Source organism: Pyxicephalus adspersus, chromosome 5, assembly GCF_032062135.1.
Source record: "Pyxicephalus adspersus chromosome 5, UCB_Pads_2.0, whole genome shotgun sequence".
NCBI classification, from domain to species: domain Eukaryota; kingdom Metazoa; phylum Chordata; class Amphibia; order Anura; family Pyxicephalidae; genus Pyxicephalus; species Pyxicephalus adspersus.
In genome coordinates this window covers 36,831,524-36,847,860 of record NC_092862.1, presented here as the reverse complement: position 1 = coordinate 36,847,860, position 16,337 = coordinate 36,831,524, and the positions used below count along the sequence as shown (strand labels likewise).

Sequence of the window (16,337 nt, the reverse complement as noted above, 5' to 3'; positions counted from 1 at the left end):
CCAACAGCAAAATCAAAGAAACCAGCTTTAAAACACATAAGTGATTGGGTGAGTAATAAAGAGATGGCAGGTTTAGTGTGTGTGTGTGTGTGTGTGTGTAAGATGCAGAAATGCAGCAAAAATTCCCACTTGTATATTCCCCCCCAAAAAAATTGCTGCCTTAATGTATGCATGTCATCTATTAACACTGTTTTATGAGCCTGAAGTGCATATAGGGAACAATAGCACGGTCCTATTTGATTTTAATACCTACTTACCTATAATTTCTAATAATTGCGGAGGCAAAGAAATGAGAGAAGTAATGATCATGTATAATAAATACCTAGGAGAATGTCCTTTAGAGGAATACATTTTGTAAGTGTGGCATTTGCTAGCAAATAGGCAATTTAGATAATCCTGCATGTCCAATGTAGTATTTTAGATTTTGTTAATGCATAGGTAAATTTATGTTCAGACTAATGGTGTCTGCTGGGAGCAATAAAAACTGCTTTTGTTGCAACCTATGCAATAGTTCTTCTGAATGTCTTTATTGTTTTTCTTTTAATAGGTGTTTTGTAATATGTCAAACATGCATGCTTTTTTTTGTGTTAGGTAATTTTTAGATGTCTCAAACATTTGCAGTCTGAGGAGCTGGGGCTGGTGAGATTTGCAATCTTCATAGCAGTGAGATGGTTAAAGGCTACCTAATGTTTTTTCACTACCAGCTGAAATACTACAACATTTTTTTCTGTTGCTATAACTGTGATGTCATATGCCGATTCTGACACATGATTGGTTGTTTTGTGTTTCAGATCCCTGCTGTAGTTGAACACAAAGAAAAGGCGAGACACCCACATCTCTCTGATTAATACAGACCTTGTCTGGTGGATTTTGTTTTGGTTTTTTGTAAAAGGCCTGCATCCTAACAGAGAAATAAAAAAAAAATATGTTACTCAATTTGCTGTGAGATGAAGAGCTGCTGCTAACACTCAGATTTCAAGATTCAGCTGTTACCCATTGTGCTTGATGCACATGTTTCTGCACATTGCATTTAGGAAACACAAGAAGAGGATCCAAAACGGCTGCGGGGGAACAATCACCAAACATGCCTACAGAAACACTACAGACAGGTAGCATGGGCAAACCTGTGAGCCCAGCAGTGGCTTTTACATCTGCTGTCCCACTCCGAATATTGAACAAAGGACCCGATTATTTCCGCAGGCAGTCAGAGCCTAATCCTAAGAGACTCAGTGCTGTGGAAAGACTAGAAGCTGATAAAGCAAAGTATGTCAAAAGCCAAGAGGTTATCAATGCCAAACAAGAACCTGTGAAGCCAGCTGTACTTTCAAAACCTCCTGTATGTCCTGGAGCTAAAAGAGCTTTGGCCAGCCCAACTCTGAAGATGTTTAACAACAATGCAAAAACTGAAAGCTGTGTGCAAAGGGAGAATTTAAAACTTGAGATTCTTAAAAACATTATCAACAGCTCTGAAGGCTCCAGTACAGGTTCTGTGCACAAGCAAACACGAAACTGGCCTCCAAATCGTTCAGACTCGGCTGACCAAAATCGACATTCATTTGCTGAGTCTTTAAAGGTCTACCCCACACAGAGTCATGGGAGCCCTCAGGAGACCAACTCCAACATCAGCAGAAGGCTTCTTGATAAATCAGGTGATAATTTTTTACACGTTTCTCATAGTTCTTCAGACATTAGGAAAGTTACGAATGTGAAACAAATTAAAGCAATGCCATGCAGCAGTTCAGCACCACCATTGCCCCCCAAACCCAAACTTGCAACTCTTACCACCCTCAAGTCACCAGACAACGACACAATGGAACCCAGTTGTGGCGTCACACGAAGGCCTTCGCTTCAGCGATCAAAATCTGACTTGAGCGACCGATATTTTCGTGTTGATGCAGATGTAGAGAGGTTCTTTAATTACTGTGGACTTGATCCTGAAGAGCTTGAAAACCTCGGGATGGGAAATTTTGCAAGGGCTAATTCTGATATAATTTCTCTAAACTTTCGCAGTGCAAGCATGATCAGCTCAGACTGTGAACAGTCTCAGGACAGCAACAGTGACCTTAGAGATGACAGTGCCAATGATCGTGTGCCGTATGGTATTTCTGCCATAGAGAGAAATGCCAGAATAATTAAATGGTTATATAGCATTAAGCAAGCTAGGGAGTCACAGAAGGTATCCCATGTGTGAGAAAGAGCAGTGGCTAACCCACAAGACTCCATCATGTATGTGAATATTCAGTCATGAAGGGTGGTCGAGTCTACTTGAAGTCTTGTTAACTTTTCAATCTGCTCTGTGTTGCTTGTTGTGCAATGTTTTCAAGTTGCATGCATGTCAACATGTGAAATGACCTGGCTTTCACTTGAACAAATCCTACAAAGCCTAGCAGAATCTACTAACTGCCAAAAGTTTAAGACCACATTAGAATTGAATGGCTTTGTTTTAACGTGTGCCTGTCCTGTATACATGCATAGATTGCAGCCACGTTGTGGGTTACTTGTTTTTCCCTGTGTGAAATGGAAAGACAAAAAAGTTTTGGCATAACTAAAAGATTAGGCATTTGGTGCTTTGTGTTTTGGAAATGTCAATTTTTTTTTGTGAATGGACTGTCTGCATTCTCCTGAATGACTGGCCCACCTACAAAGTGGCTTCTTTCTCTGTGTATAAGAGATAGGATCACTTCAGTGTTACTGTGCACTGTTTACATGATTATGAAGGGTAGAAAAAGTAATTAACATGCAAATGTCTTATAGTGTTTTTGTATACATATATATTCTGTTATATGTTTCAGTTTAAGGTTTGCAGGGCACAGATGCCTTCTGTTGCTCACTTTCACCTATTTTTCCCAGAAGGGAAAAGATCAAGCATTAGACTTTGCAACATTGTTTTTTTTTTTTTTATTGTTCCAAATAATTATGATTTTATGTGCCCATCCATTTCAGTATACTGTACCAAAGCAGTTTGAGTTGTATGTCCCACTATGCAGGCCTGTTTCCTATGTATTAAAGCATCATAGGAGTTGGGAAACGGCTATAGAGAAGGTGCCTATAAGCACCATCTGATACCTGCCTTCCAAGCAGGCATGGGCATCGGTTGTTTGTGCAACCACAGATTTATGGTATTGCATTCTGTTAAAATTAGATTGGCTGATCCTCTTCTGTTTATTCTTGCCAGGGCAGAGAACGTAACTTTTATGGGTCACCTGATCATGCCAATCAAATTTTAAAAAGAAAATTGACTGGTGGTCAAATTGCAAAAAAAAAAAAATCTGACCGCCATACTTTTTCTTTTGGTACTATGGCAAACTGTATTCATTTCTGATTTCTGCAGAGTTCTGAGAAAATTAATAACATATGACCAAGAAATGTGTGCACTTGTTTCCATTCTTTTTGCAGTCTTAAACTTTTGACAAGAACAATGAGAGCAAACTACAGCTAATAAACGTTGCCTTTTAAAAGAACAAATCTTTGCAAATCCATACTATCATCCTGTCCGAACATCATAAGCAGCCTGTTAACAAAAACTAAATGGAAATGCACAGCCATATTGGTATACAATGGAATTGAAACCCCGGAATAGCCTCACTAGCTGGAATCTAGCTGAATGATTTGTAATTGTTGTCTTGCATATGTTACATCTCAGTCTATGAATGTTTGTCTCACTTGAAAGTATTGTAGTTTAACAACTAAAAACTGCTTTGATTTCCCATGGCAGTTTTTTCTGCACGTTGGCCTTCTTAAGGAATTCTTTTTATTTTGTCTGAGTTTTCTTTTGATTATGTGTCTTCCCAGTGGGTGATCAGCTGATGTTCTCCTGAGCAGTTTTGTAAATGCTCCTTGCCTGTGACAGTGGTGGTGGCCATTTTGTCAGCTGAACCTGCTCACAGCCTTTTATTTATCATCATATACCAGTATCATGCAGGCACAACATGGCTGCCATTACAGTAATGAATTTATTTAATAATGGTGTAAAGAGCAAAAAAGTGCAGTAACACCTATTAACCAGTTAAAATCTCATTTTCTGCTCTTAGTGTCCATAAAGGGGACTTATTATGTGACAGGTAAGTGCATTGTATTTCATACTTGTTCCTCATTACTGTACTTAAAAAGTCACCATTTATTACTGGAATCTGTTCCAAGATATGCAAGATGTGAAAGACCCCTTAGAGACAAGAGATCCCATACAAACAAGAATTTCAAGGTTTTCCTTTAAAAGCTGTAAGCCCCTTTTTACCACTTTTGGTATTATCCATCCTGTACTAAAGTCTTCTCCAAGCACTCAAATGTTTATGATGATTGCTGCATTTGTGGTCATTGTACAACTATTTTTCTTAAGCCTTTCCAACAAAAAGTTTGCACAGGTGGCAAAATCTGGAACGCTCATACATACCATGCTTACACGTATAGTAAAATCATTTGGGCTCCCTTCACATCTGTGTGTTTTGAAAATGTCCCCCAACACACCTTTCAAGTAGGCTGTGATTTAAAATGCACATGCATGGTGTGTTGGAAAGTAGGTCATGATAGACTTTCTAGCCATTGCTATGCATTGACAGCGCATTCATAACTTATGGGCTGTGTAACGCCACGCATGTAACGTGCATGTTGTACTGCAACATGTCGGCCCAAAAAAATGTAAAGGCGGGCTTTAAAGATTGCATGCATGTTTAAGATGCTTATACACAGGCACCAGTTAGTGTTATAATAAGGTGGGTTTGGAAGATGATTAGGCAGTCATTATCGTGTTTTGTTTTTTTTATAGGACTAATATAGTATGCACTGATTTACAGAGCTCAAATAACTCTTTACAGTCTTTCAAATAACTATACAATTAGAAAACCAACAACTATTATAGGTTGGAGAAATACTTGTACCTGTATTGTAAAAAAAAAAAAAAAAAAAAAAAAAAAAAGTAAACCTGTCATAAGAGAAAAGGTTTCTTTAAACCCATCAACCCATGCTTTGTTTCTTCCAAACACTGGCCAATCTGCAAAACAATATATGGAATGTACCGTACAATTGACCCTGTGATCACTGTAAACTTCCTAATATCCTTCAGTGATAAATGTAAAACATCCTTATATTACAGGTGTGTACATGGATCACTAGTTATAGTGTGTTTGGCCATCTTACCATGTAAAGGGTAAAACACAGGGCTTCCAGGCACTTTTGTTGGCCATCCATTGCAACAGCCAAATGTGGCAAAAGTTCTAGCTTATGTAGCAAACATCTTAGGCAATCAAGCACTAAATTGACCCAGGTACGACCACCTCTTCCAATATTGGCTTTCGAATAACCAAGATGTTGCTTGTCCATAGGCTGGCAGATGCACATTCTCAAGAAAAGGAGATTGGACGTTACCTTTCTTTTCTTACAGGGTATAGGAACTTTTTCAAATGAGCACAGTAAAACACATGAAATGATGAATCATAACTGGTTTCTTTGAGTTACTGCTCACCACTGCTCTTTGCAGAATCTTGTTAAATAAACGCATGTATAAGTGACAAGTGTATTTGACTAGGAATGATGAGTAAATGTAGTGTCTGCTTCATTGTTGTTACAGTATCACTGCTTAGGTCCCCACTTTGTAAACTTCCGAAGGCTGAAAAACAAACCTTTTTTATGGTGTAAATGCTGTAAGGATTTGTACATACTTCATTTGCTATTGATACTTTGGAAAAAAAAAGTGTTATACTAATAAATAGCTCTTTGTTCAGCAGCACATGGTCTGATGGCTTGCATTATGCCAGAATGAATAATGGCACTATGTATTGAAATATATTGCAATCATTATTGGGGTAAATCATCCGCTCATTGTGCAGAGTTGCTGGCATTTATAAATTATACAAGGAAATTTGATGTTCTCTATGGCACAACCTGTGTATAACCTGCAAGATTCACAGAAAGAACCAGGTCTTGGCACTCTCCGGACCATCTATATACAACAGTGCGCGTTCCTGAATGGCCAAATACGAATCACCAACATTGTCACATGGAAATAAAGTGTCACACGATTCTTTTTTCCTGAAAATATTGGGTATATCTCATTCTACCACTTGAAGGGGATGGCTTTAAAGTAAACCTTACTTTCCCTGCTTGTGCAAGAAATGCACATTCAAGACAGACGTAGACAGCCAGAGTTCGTCTTTTGAAAAAAAATGAAAGGCAGATCCAAGTAGGGGCGATTCGGGTAGGGTAGGGAAGAGGTAAAACCCATCAGTTTGCTTATTTCTTTTGTGGCCTATGTCCTGTTGGAGATATTTACTTTTGTTCCTGTTCTACTGATGTGAGGAAACCTCTACAGAACAAGTAGTCCCAAGATTTACAGATATCAAATCAATGTGTAAAACTTGTAATTTCCCGTCATTTTGTCTAACAGTGGACAACAGGACAAATGAAAAAGGATAACTCAACCTAGTAGAGAGACAAATGGAGATATAGATAAAAAAAATACAGGATTCAAAAACACACATAAGTTTGTTTATGGATACCTTTACCAAAAGAATGAAATTCTTAATATAATATGAGAGCATCTGCTTCAAAATCCCATTGCATGCCTGTCATGTGACTTAAGCCTTGCACAGAGATTTATTATGTGTCCCAAAACAATTGTAAGTAATTGTTACAGGTGACAGTGGAAACAAACAAGCTTTGTATACACTATTGATAAGCAAGTGCTATACTATGAAAAAGGGGAGGGAAAAGAACAAGCAGAAAAGGCTCTATTTTTCCCTCTCTACCACTTAAACAATAGATGTTGCTTGTACTCATTAAGTGATCTGGCATGGCAGATTACTAATCGGCATTGTGGAACCAGCGTTCTATTGATAGATTTTCACCGTAGATGATCAGAATCTTTGGCAACTAAAAATCTTGAGTCCATTACGTAGTACCTATTACAGGTAGTCCTTGGGTTACATACGAGACAGGGACTGTAGGTTTGTTCTTAAGTTGAATTTGTAAGTTGGAACATCTACATTATTTCGATAAAAACAGATGTTTGTCTCTACATTATTAGGCAGTGTGATGTCAGTTTCTGTATAAAATCCCCACTGTGAGCTAATCACAAAGCACAAAAAAAAAAACATTCATTAAGTTCTGGAGCAAGCTGTGCTTTGATATGCAAAAAGAAACAACTGCAGAGTTTGTCTTGGTCATTAAAGAGTTACAAAAGGTTGCAGAATAGTTCAGCGAACCGCCTCCATCTTTCACACAAGTGAGCAGGGAAGCCCGGTTCGTTCGTAGAGTTGTCCATATGTTGTATGTTCTTAACTCGGGGACTACCTCTACAGCTAAAAATCTTGAGTCTGTACCGAACCTTAAAGCCTTTGTCAGTCAGGGTGTGAGGAGTCACCCATTGAAAATCATTTGTCCTGTGGACCACTGTCAGACAAAATGATGGGAAATTTTTACACTTTGATTTGATAACTGCAAATCTTTGACTACTTGTTCTGTAGAGGTTTCCTCACTCTTCTACTCACACAAATGTATCTCCTATTCAAGGGAACCAATGTAAGGAGGATTTTTTTTTAATGACCACCAAAGTAAGGGAATCTGTCTGCATTCCTTTTCGGATCATTACTAATTATCTTTTTAGGACTATTGTAGTAACACATTTTACCGTATAGAGTTTAATGGATTTTAAATATGTGCAGTAATGCAGTGCATCAGACCAGTCCAACTGGAGCCTATAAATACCTGGATTCCTAACCACCACATTTATTATGAGCAAATATGCCACAAACAAAGGGGGACAAGGCGATGCTAAACAGGAGTAGCAGGCTCAAATGAGACAAATTTACTATCTACCTAATTCATAAATTCCAACTGTTTTAGGTTTTCCACAGCCAGTCCTGTGAAGTTAATGACTTATTTTTTAGAAGCTGCCTCATATTATACCACTTGAATTACAGCAAATAAACTGGGCAAAACTATAAAATATAACCAGACCTCACATTTTGGGAGAACCCCACTGCATTGGAATAGAAGGTTTGAAAAGTGACAGGAGCACCACATAAACATATGCCAAAACCAACATTTTTTGTGAGACTTACTAGAAAATGACTCTGCAAAGAATGCAGCATATTTGTATCTAGAATAGCTTGGCTTATAAAGGAAGGCATTGCTTATGAATCAATTCACTGCTTTCTGCTTTAGGCAAAGGCATTTTATAAGGTTTATGCTTATGCAAACATGAGAAAAAATTGAAATGGTAGAATGCAGTACAGCCTGTTTTGGCATGAAGAAATTAATATAAGCAGTTACTGTAGGACTGTGCCAGAGGTTTTAGAACAGGCACTGCTAATCCCCCTGTATATGCCTATGGGAGCCAATGTGTTGTACTGTTCTGACACGGTCACTTTCCATTTTACACTTCAAGTACTTCAGTTTTTTACCCCAACACTGAACATCCTGAGGCCTAACATCAGCAATGCTACCTCTGAAACATGCCCTGCAAAGTAACCTAACAGCCATTACCTGAAGAAGATTTGCAGAAGGTCAGTTTGCAAAACATTGGAACAGGTTTGGATAGCGGAGGCATCCAGGGAGAAAAGGAGACGGCCCAGGTTTGTAACTTTTTATAATAATAATTGGTCAAAGTACAATTAAGGTTGGTGACATCCCTAAACCCTCCTATTTTCCAATAAGTCAAGCCCTGCACAAATCTTGAAGTTTTTTTTGACAGGATGGGTGAAATAGGTAACAAATGTAAAAACGTATGGAGAGAGTACCTAAGTAAAACGTTAAAAAATGTCCTTAGATTGCTGCAATATGTGGTAGATTCTGGGTAAATTAGATTCTATGTGTGCATCAGCAATACTGCAGAATAGGAATTTTACTTCCAAGCTAAACATGTGGTCATGATGGTGCCTGACTAAAGGCTTCTACTTGTGGGGGAGGAATCCAAGTCAGGACAAACTCTGCTAAAACAGATTTATGCGGGAATTTAAAATGGATTTACCACTGGGCGATGATGAAAGCTGCCATTGCGGACCTCATTGCAAAGAGTGTTCATTGCCAGAATGTAAAGCTGATCTTTTTCTGTCAGTAGTTAGTCACACCTGAAACAAGCATGCAGATAACTGTGTGACAGCTGAACAATTGAGCTGTAAACTCATCCTGGATCAGGTATTCCAAAGGTAACAAAGGCAGAATATCAGAACACCAACCAGGTAAGCTGAATTTTTTTAGGACCAAGTTAGTACATCGCAAATGACATAACCTGTCAATGAGAGGTCCAGTTTAAATTTAGTGCGCTTTGGTTATTATAGGAGCCCAAGACAAGTCCATAGGAATGAATATAGAATATAAAAAGCTTTCTTTAAAAAAAAAAAAAAGCACCTACCACAAGTGCATGGTACAGACAACATTGTTGACTGAGAGGGTCTCACTGGTATTTTCAGGTGGTGAAGAGACTGAAAAGTTTGGTGAAAGCCTTATCACCTCACATTAGGTTTTCTTTTTTTTTATACCTTCATCTATACACCTCACTTCTGTTCTTTAGACTCCGTCTGTCTTATGAAATGGGTACTAAAAGGAATTACAAAAGGAAAGTTAGCAACTTAGCATTTGTCTGCCCCCATCTACTCATATAAGTAAACTCTATGTTAATTTTCCATGATCAGGCCAGTCATTATGGAATAAAAGGGACAGGTGGTGTCCCTTCTGTAATAATGTGTCTTATCTGTCTGATATCCCCGGGTTTCTGGTGTCAAAATTAGGCTGCATAGCGTCAGCTTTGGTACCCAGGGAAACCCCGCCATCCCGCGTTTACTTGCATGTGCCATAAATGAAAGAATATATCATCCTGACATGTCCAAAAATTATCTATAAAAAGAAGATGGTAGCACCATGTGATGGATGGGCAGGTAGGTGTCATGTGGGTTTAGCTCTTCTTTAATGGTAGAAAGGTAAAAGAAAAAAAGATGGGTCAACTCTCCGACCTTTGTAATAAGTGCCAAACCCTAAATGTTTAACAACTGAAAAAATGATAGAGAAGACAGCAGTGGGTTGCATTGGTAAGTAATGTATTAGACATTTATTAAACACAAAAGTACATCCCTTGTAAATAAATAGACTTTATACTATACAAAGACATACCTCAAAGATCTAGTCCCTGGAAGTCCCACCTTCATCCAAAGGCTAGAATTTAGGACTTCTTTGCTAGATCTAATAATCCTAAAGTTTCATGTCACATCATTTCAATACATTGGGGAATATAGTTTAACACATGGTGCAGAAGTTTGGTCTCCTGTCTTGACGTGTTTCGTCTACACAGTTTCCTCAGGGGAAAGTGAGACTGATAATAGAGATGCACCGCTTTAGCTGGATGGATTCAAAGTAACATAAATAAAAAGGGCATAGTCTTGATGTAGTAATTTAGGCCTTTGAGATCTAATAAGGACAAATACTGATGATAATCTGATCAGATTTACATTAATACCTGCCAAGATATGCTTGTCAATCAAATGGTTACAACTAAGGGGAGGATCAAAGTTATTTTTACCTTTAACAAGCTTGTCAGTTATTTAAAGTCCTCGTAAAACTTCATCTCCATTGCATCCTACCTATTCAAAGGGTGACAATCCTGCCGTCACTCTATTCCAAGAAGTAGAAAATTGAGGATCTACTTGCATGATCAACTGGTTATAAAACTTTTTTTCCAGGGAGCTAATCAGAAAAAAAAAAATTGTATTAATCCTGATAAACTGCACCATATATAACATTTTGTCCATAGTTTTACTGCAACTGGCTTTGTTTGCAGTTTAGGCAGGCAGGATTGTGTGTGAGGTTCCTATGGCAGACTCGAGTAGTGTTTTCTCATAGTACACTACAAACATATTGTATTTGTAAAGTTTTTAAATAAATCTTATTTTCCTGTCAACAAACCTGTAAATCCTTTATTTAGTAAATCTGCTCCTTGGTAATTATTCTGAATGAGATTGTTTACGATTGTATTACTTGCCGAGAGTAAATTGCACACATCATAACAAATAAAACACATGAAACATTCATTGCAGAGAGTTGAGTGGGAATTGTTCTTTGAAATGGTGATTTCAGCGTTCCACACATTCAAACAGCTGCTTTTAATTCTTATCTGAGACACGAGAACAAAAATTTGTTCAAAACAATTGCAACTCATTCCAACTATTGACTGCTTCTGATCTGTGCAAGGTTGTATTGTGCGTTTTTTTAGGTTAGTATTAATTTTACAGGAATGACACTTTATTTTTCCTTGAATATTAAAGAAATGTTGTTTATCACAGTGACATCTGTGTGTTTAACAGCCTTATGTGGTTCCATGATTTGTTTGTTTTTCAAAAGTATTATTATCTGTAAGTGGATGAGCGGAAATTGCATGAAAATGATAGTTTATTTTTACCGTGAGGAATATATGTAAGTGGATCAATTTATCAGGCTAACAATCGGCGGAAAGCTCCTGTGTGATGCTCTTCTGCATTCAGTATTTATTGGCATAATAACAGCCAACTCTACAATGTTCATCACAAAATTGTCTTTCATGTTTCCAAAACAAGAAAATACCAATGATGGACAATATCATTACTTCTATTACTTTGTTTAAATATATATGTACATGGTAAATTATTCAGGATAAAGTAACAGGTAGCCAACATCAGGTCTTGTAACTGACTACCTAAACTATAAAAGGGTCCTGTGTTTTATCCATTAAAGAACTGCAAATGTTTGCAACCATTGCAAGTCTTTTCATAAATTGGATTAAATATTAGGTAATCTAACTACACAGGACACAAATCACTCATTGGAGAAGGGATAAATAATGGTACAGCTATTGGGCTCTGCACTTACATCACAGGTGGGTTCTTCTCTCCAATTTATAAAGTGTGTTAACTCAAGGTTGTGCCTACATGCAAAAAAAATTACTTAAATATTGCACAGGTTTCTTTTAATGACTGGGAATTATTATGATACCAGGTTGGGCCCAATTGTATTATTTTTCATCTCTAATTGCTCCTCCTAACCTAGAAGTTCTCTACATAGGCCCAATTTTGTTATAAATTAGGGTGGCATGCTCAAAAACTTTTGTAGCACAAACGTAAAAAGTTTTATTGGTTACACATTCTTCTATGCTCAATGTTGTTAAAAATGACCCAATGTCATGTAAAAGCAACAGGCTCACATTAAAGCCAGTGCCTACACAACCTTACATAGTTTTCTATAGTCTCCTGGTTTGTTCTTCAACAGCAGCCAAAAGAAGGTGCTCGGCGAGTTGTACCTAGGTAAAGTTTACACAGAACTAAGGAGTCCCTCCATGCTCCATCAATGACAGTCCTTGTGTCCGAGCTGCCAATTACGGAGTGGCAGTGCTGTCGTGTAGAAGGAGGGTGAAAATTATGATCCACTACACCCAGATGTACCAGTTCTCATCTGTCATGGCATTAAACAAAATAGCGATGTATCAAACAGAAGTGACTATGTATAGGAGACGGGGCATTCAATATTGCATTTTGCTTTGAGCTGCATTAGTAAGGAACACGTTCACTTTAAAATCCCTGGCTACCTAATAATTTCGGTTTACCCCCTTTACCATTGCTGTTACCTGTACCATGTTTTTTCCTTTTGTTTGTCTAATGTAAAGATATGCAAATGTAACTACCAAAACTGTTCTATGGCACCAACTTTTTCCCTTAGCCTCCTATTGCATTTGTTGCATTTCAACCCAACACTTAAAAGTATAAAAAAGTAATGTGATCATGACTCAACTACTTGGGGGGTACAATAGAACTGTGGGTTTACCTACAAACTTTATGCAGGAAATCGTGCCTTCTCCCAAACTTTGCTTAAGAGACGTTACTGGATACAACTATGGTGTTAGAATATCATTTTATTTTTGAATAGTTCCTTCTGAGCAGGATTTGGCATAGTTTACCATGTCCATAGCAAAAAATGTTGTCTTGTGACTGAAATATAACACAAACACTTGAATTCATAATGTTTTATTTAAAGACTGCTGGGTTGTGTGGTCCCCTCAGGCACATTTTGGTAGAAACTGTTTTGTAATGCAAGTTAATAACATTATATATTATTAAAAAAAAATCAGCATCATGAGTTCAGTTTCCTACGGATTGATCAATTTTCAGTGCTTTTGTGCTAAATTAATTTTTTGTGGACTTAAAAGACTTTAATAGAATAAAACTATATTGTTTAATCCAAAACTTCCAAGCTGTGTGTGTATACTATTTTGTGGGCAACTCACAATCAGAATTGCATATTTGTAGGACAAGAGCAGAAATGACTGCTTTCAAATAGCGGTTGAGCAAATAAAGACGTGGATCAGACATGGAAATCAGAACCCCTCAGTAATTAATGTTTCAACTTAGCCTATAGGTCTGGTAAGGTCATAGTTATGACATAAGAAGGAAGTGCAGTTAAAATTTGATTTATGTAATTTTTGGTGGTCATATATGTAACCAAAGAATAACATCCCCCAGTGTGGAGATTTAGTTTCTTGTTGAGATTTAAAGGCAACCATGCGACCGCAAGATCAGTAGACTACCTATCCCCTTTATGATTAGTTAACTGTAGTTTTGGCACACACTTTTTTTTGTTCTATAGTTGTTTTTTTCTTTATTGTTAACTGCCTGGTTGTCTGCCAATATCTGAATAAGTTTGTGACCTATATCATGCATGCCGCATGTCACGTCAAAACCCCTGGTTTCTGTACATGTTGTGGGTCTGTGACTTACTGTAGATAATGCTTGTTGTTTTCAGCAACATGACAACTAAGCCCTAACCACTGTCTTTTCTGATGGAAGTTTGGCATTTTTTTTTTGTTTAGCTTATAGCCTGAATACTTACATTAGTTAAAGGATTGTACATAGCAGCGTATCTGATGCCATACCAACTCTCTCAATGCAGCCCTGCCATGGCTCAGAATTCTTTTCCTTTACAGTACACCGCACCGGAAAGACAAGGAGGATTTCGAGAATGGCATTACTGGAAGATGGGTTTTTCACCACGCAGAGGAGAAAACTGGCACCTAATTTCCTAGGCTGCGGGGAATGCTTTAGGTCAGGGTGAACAACTGTGGGCAAAAATTCATCTGGGACAGGAGATGAGGGGGGTAGTGTCCAGTTTAAATCCAAGGTTTGAAAAATTGTGCAGCTCCATACATCATTTCAAGTAGCATTTGTTTTTTAAATTATCTTTTAATTAATATGCAGCATTTATGTATATAATTTTCCGTTCTAATCACCTTAGCATAGGCCTGGACAAATACCTACAGTCATGAGTTAAAAAAGTACACAGTTTTTTAATTCTAAGGTTTTGTGTATGAGGACAAAGCCAAAATGCAGAATTTTGTGTGTTAATCTGAGAAGGCCATTCTCAGTTTGAAGTTCACCATTCTACTGTGAGAAATATTTTTCACCCCTGAAGTCTGTTTTCTTAGAAGACCACGTCCCACCATACTTGCCCAAAGATCAGACTCTGAGAAAACCCAAATAACCAACGACATGACCGTACTATTAGAAAGACTGAACAAGTGTGGCTCGTGTACAATGGTTGCCACCATGGTGGATCTAAATAAAGCACAAGACTTCTGGGTCTGTCCTCTGGACAGACAAAACCTAAATGGACATGTTTGGTGGAAACTAAACACCGCAAAAAAGCAAAAGCATGTCAACTGTCAAGAATGGTGGTGGAGGGGTAATGATTCAGCTTTGCTTTGCAGCCACATGACCTGGCCATCAATGGGTCAATGTACAACTGTACATTTGTAAATGTTACTGCTATTACTGTAGGTTCTAATATTTGTTCTTGTTTTTTTGCTTTCCTATTATTATTACACAGTATTTATATAGCGACAACATATTATGCAGCACTGTACAAAGTCCATAGTCATGTCACTAACTGTCCCTCAAATGGGCTCACAATCTAATGTTTTGCTTTCCTAAACTTCGAAAACAATAATAGTATCATGAATGGGTAACATTTAGGAACTAATGGTATAGACTCTGGAAGTCGCACAGAAATTAGTGCGGTTGTAGAATGCACAAAATGCATGAAATCTATTCGTTCGTAAGTGGGCTCAAAATATTTTTGTCATCAATGCCTTGTTTGTTCTGGGTGTATTAAAGCTTCCAGTATGATTACTGTCGTAGCTCCTGTCTGGTCACATTGTGCGGCTTGATGCCCTCAGTTTGTGGGATGAATAAATCATTTTTCATATTTATGGTAGGACACATGACTCTGTGAGATAATACCGGTATTCTAAGTGTAGCTGTACATATGATAAAATGCAGCGACACATGACTGCCTCTGCACATTCAGCGTGCCAAGTATAAGTAAGTCACTGAACAATGTGTGGCTTCAGATTACTCTGCTGATTCAACTTCTTTAATGTACAACATATGATGTTAATTTACTACCACTGCATGTCTCTGTACATTCATATTCATATGGAAGAAGTGCAGATTTCTGATGTTTCTGCATTGTTAAAAACTTATACTACATTTATAAAGTGAAGGCATTGCCAGAATACTCTTTGAAAAGTAATAGTTACCTGTTAGTGTTACATTTATTCATTACATGCTACCTAATGCTAGCTATATTTTTAAAATGGAGCCTTTTTAGACATGTTAATTGTAGAGAGTGTTACTCTCCACAATTAGTATTGTGACAGAATAATAAAATAAACCACATAAATCAAAGAGCATTACTGATAACCGCAGTGTGAACAGCCTACCAGATAAATTGTAATGGTTCACTTAGACTCTCAGGTCTCTGAATCTAGGTGAACATTGTTCTAGGTGAATATAGGTCTCTGTATTGGTCGTTTTACGTGCAAAGCTTTGGTACACAGTTTCATGCTCTAACCCTTTTCTTATCTATGCCTAAACCCCCAACCAATGACACCAAACCTATTTAATTAACACTTTGTTTAAATGGGCTAGTTTGCACAAAAGACGAAGCCCCTGTATAAAAATCTACTGTTCTTTGGTTTCCCATACAATTTGATGAATTTGTTTAATGCAAGCAGTGTAGCAGGAGGTATATCTAGAATTATGTTTGCCATAAAAAAAATGTCTACTTGAATTTGGGTCATATGAGTGCAGAATGTACAGAGTACATGGGGCACAAGTATGTATTGTACATAGTACAGGAGCAGGGTGTTTAACAAACTGAGAGCAAGGATCATATGTGTGCAATGTACATAGTGTAAGAGTCAGGAGTATATAATGTATTGTGTGCAGGGGTTAGGTATATAGCATATACTAGTACAGGGGTTGAGTGTATGCACCTTACATATACACTTTGTTTCTACATACCCCTGCATACACATCAATTACCCCTCA

The 16,337-nt window shown here is 37.6% G+C and overlaps 1 protein-coding gene across 10 annotated transcripts in view; it reads left to right on the top strand.

Annotated features, from left to right (window-relative positions):
* The window catches only part of FAM110B (family with sequence similarity 110 member B), a 102,629-nt gene extending 89,167 nt beyond the window's left edge, over positions 1 to 13,462 (top strand). For all 10 annotated transcript variants that reach the window (XM_072411167.1, XM_072411169.1, XM_072411160.1 and 7 more), the window contains one exon: positions 792 to 13,462. In XM_072411167.1, the coding sequence (XP_072267268.1) occupies positions 1,085 to 2,191 (1,107 nt within the window). In that variant the 5' untranslated portion in view covers positions 792 to 1,084 and the 3' untranslated portion in view covers positions 2,192 to 13,462. The remainder of the gene's footprint in view (positions 1 to 791) is intronic.
* Positions 13,463 to 16,337: the final 2,875 nt, after the last annotated feature.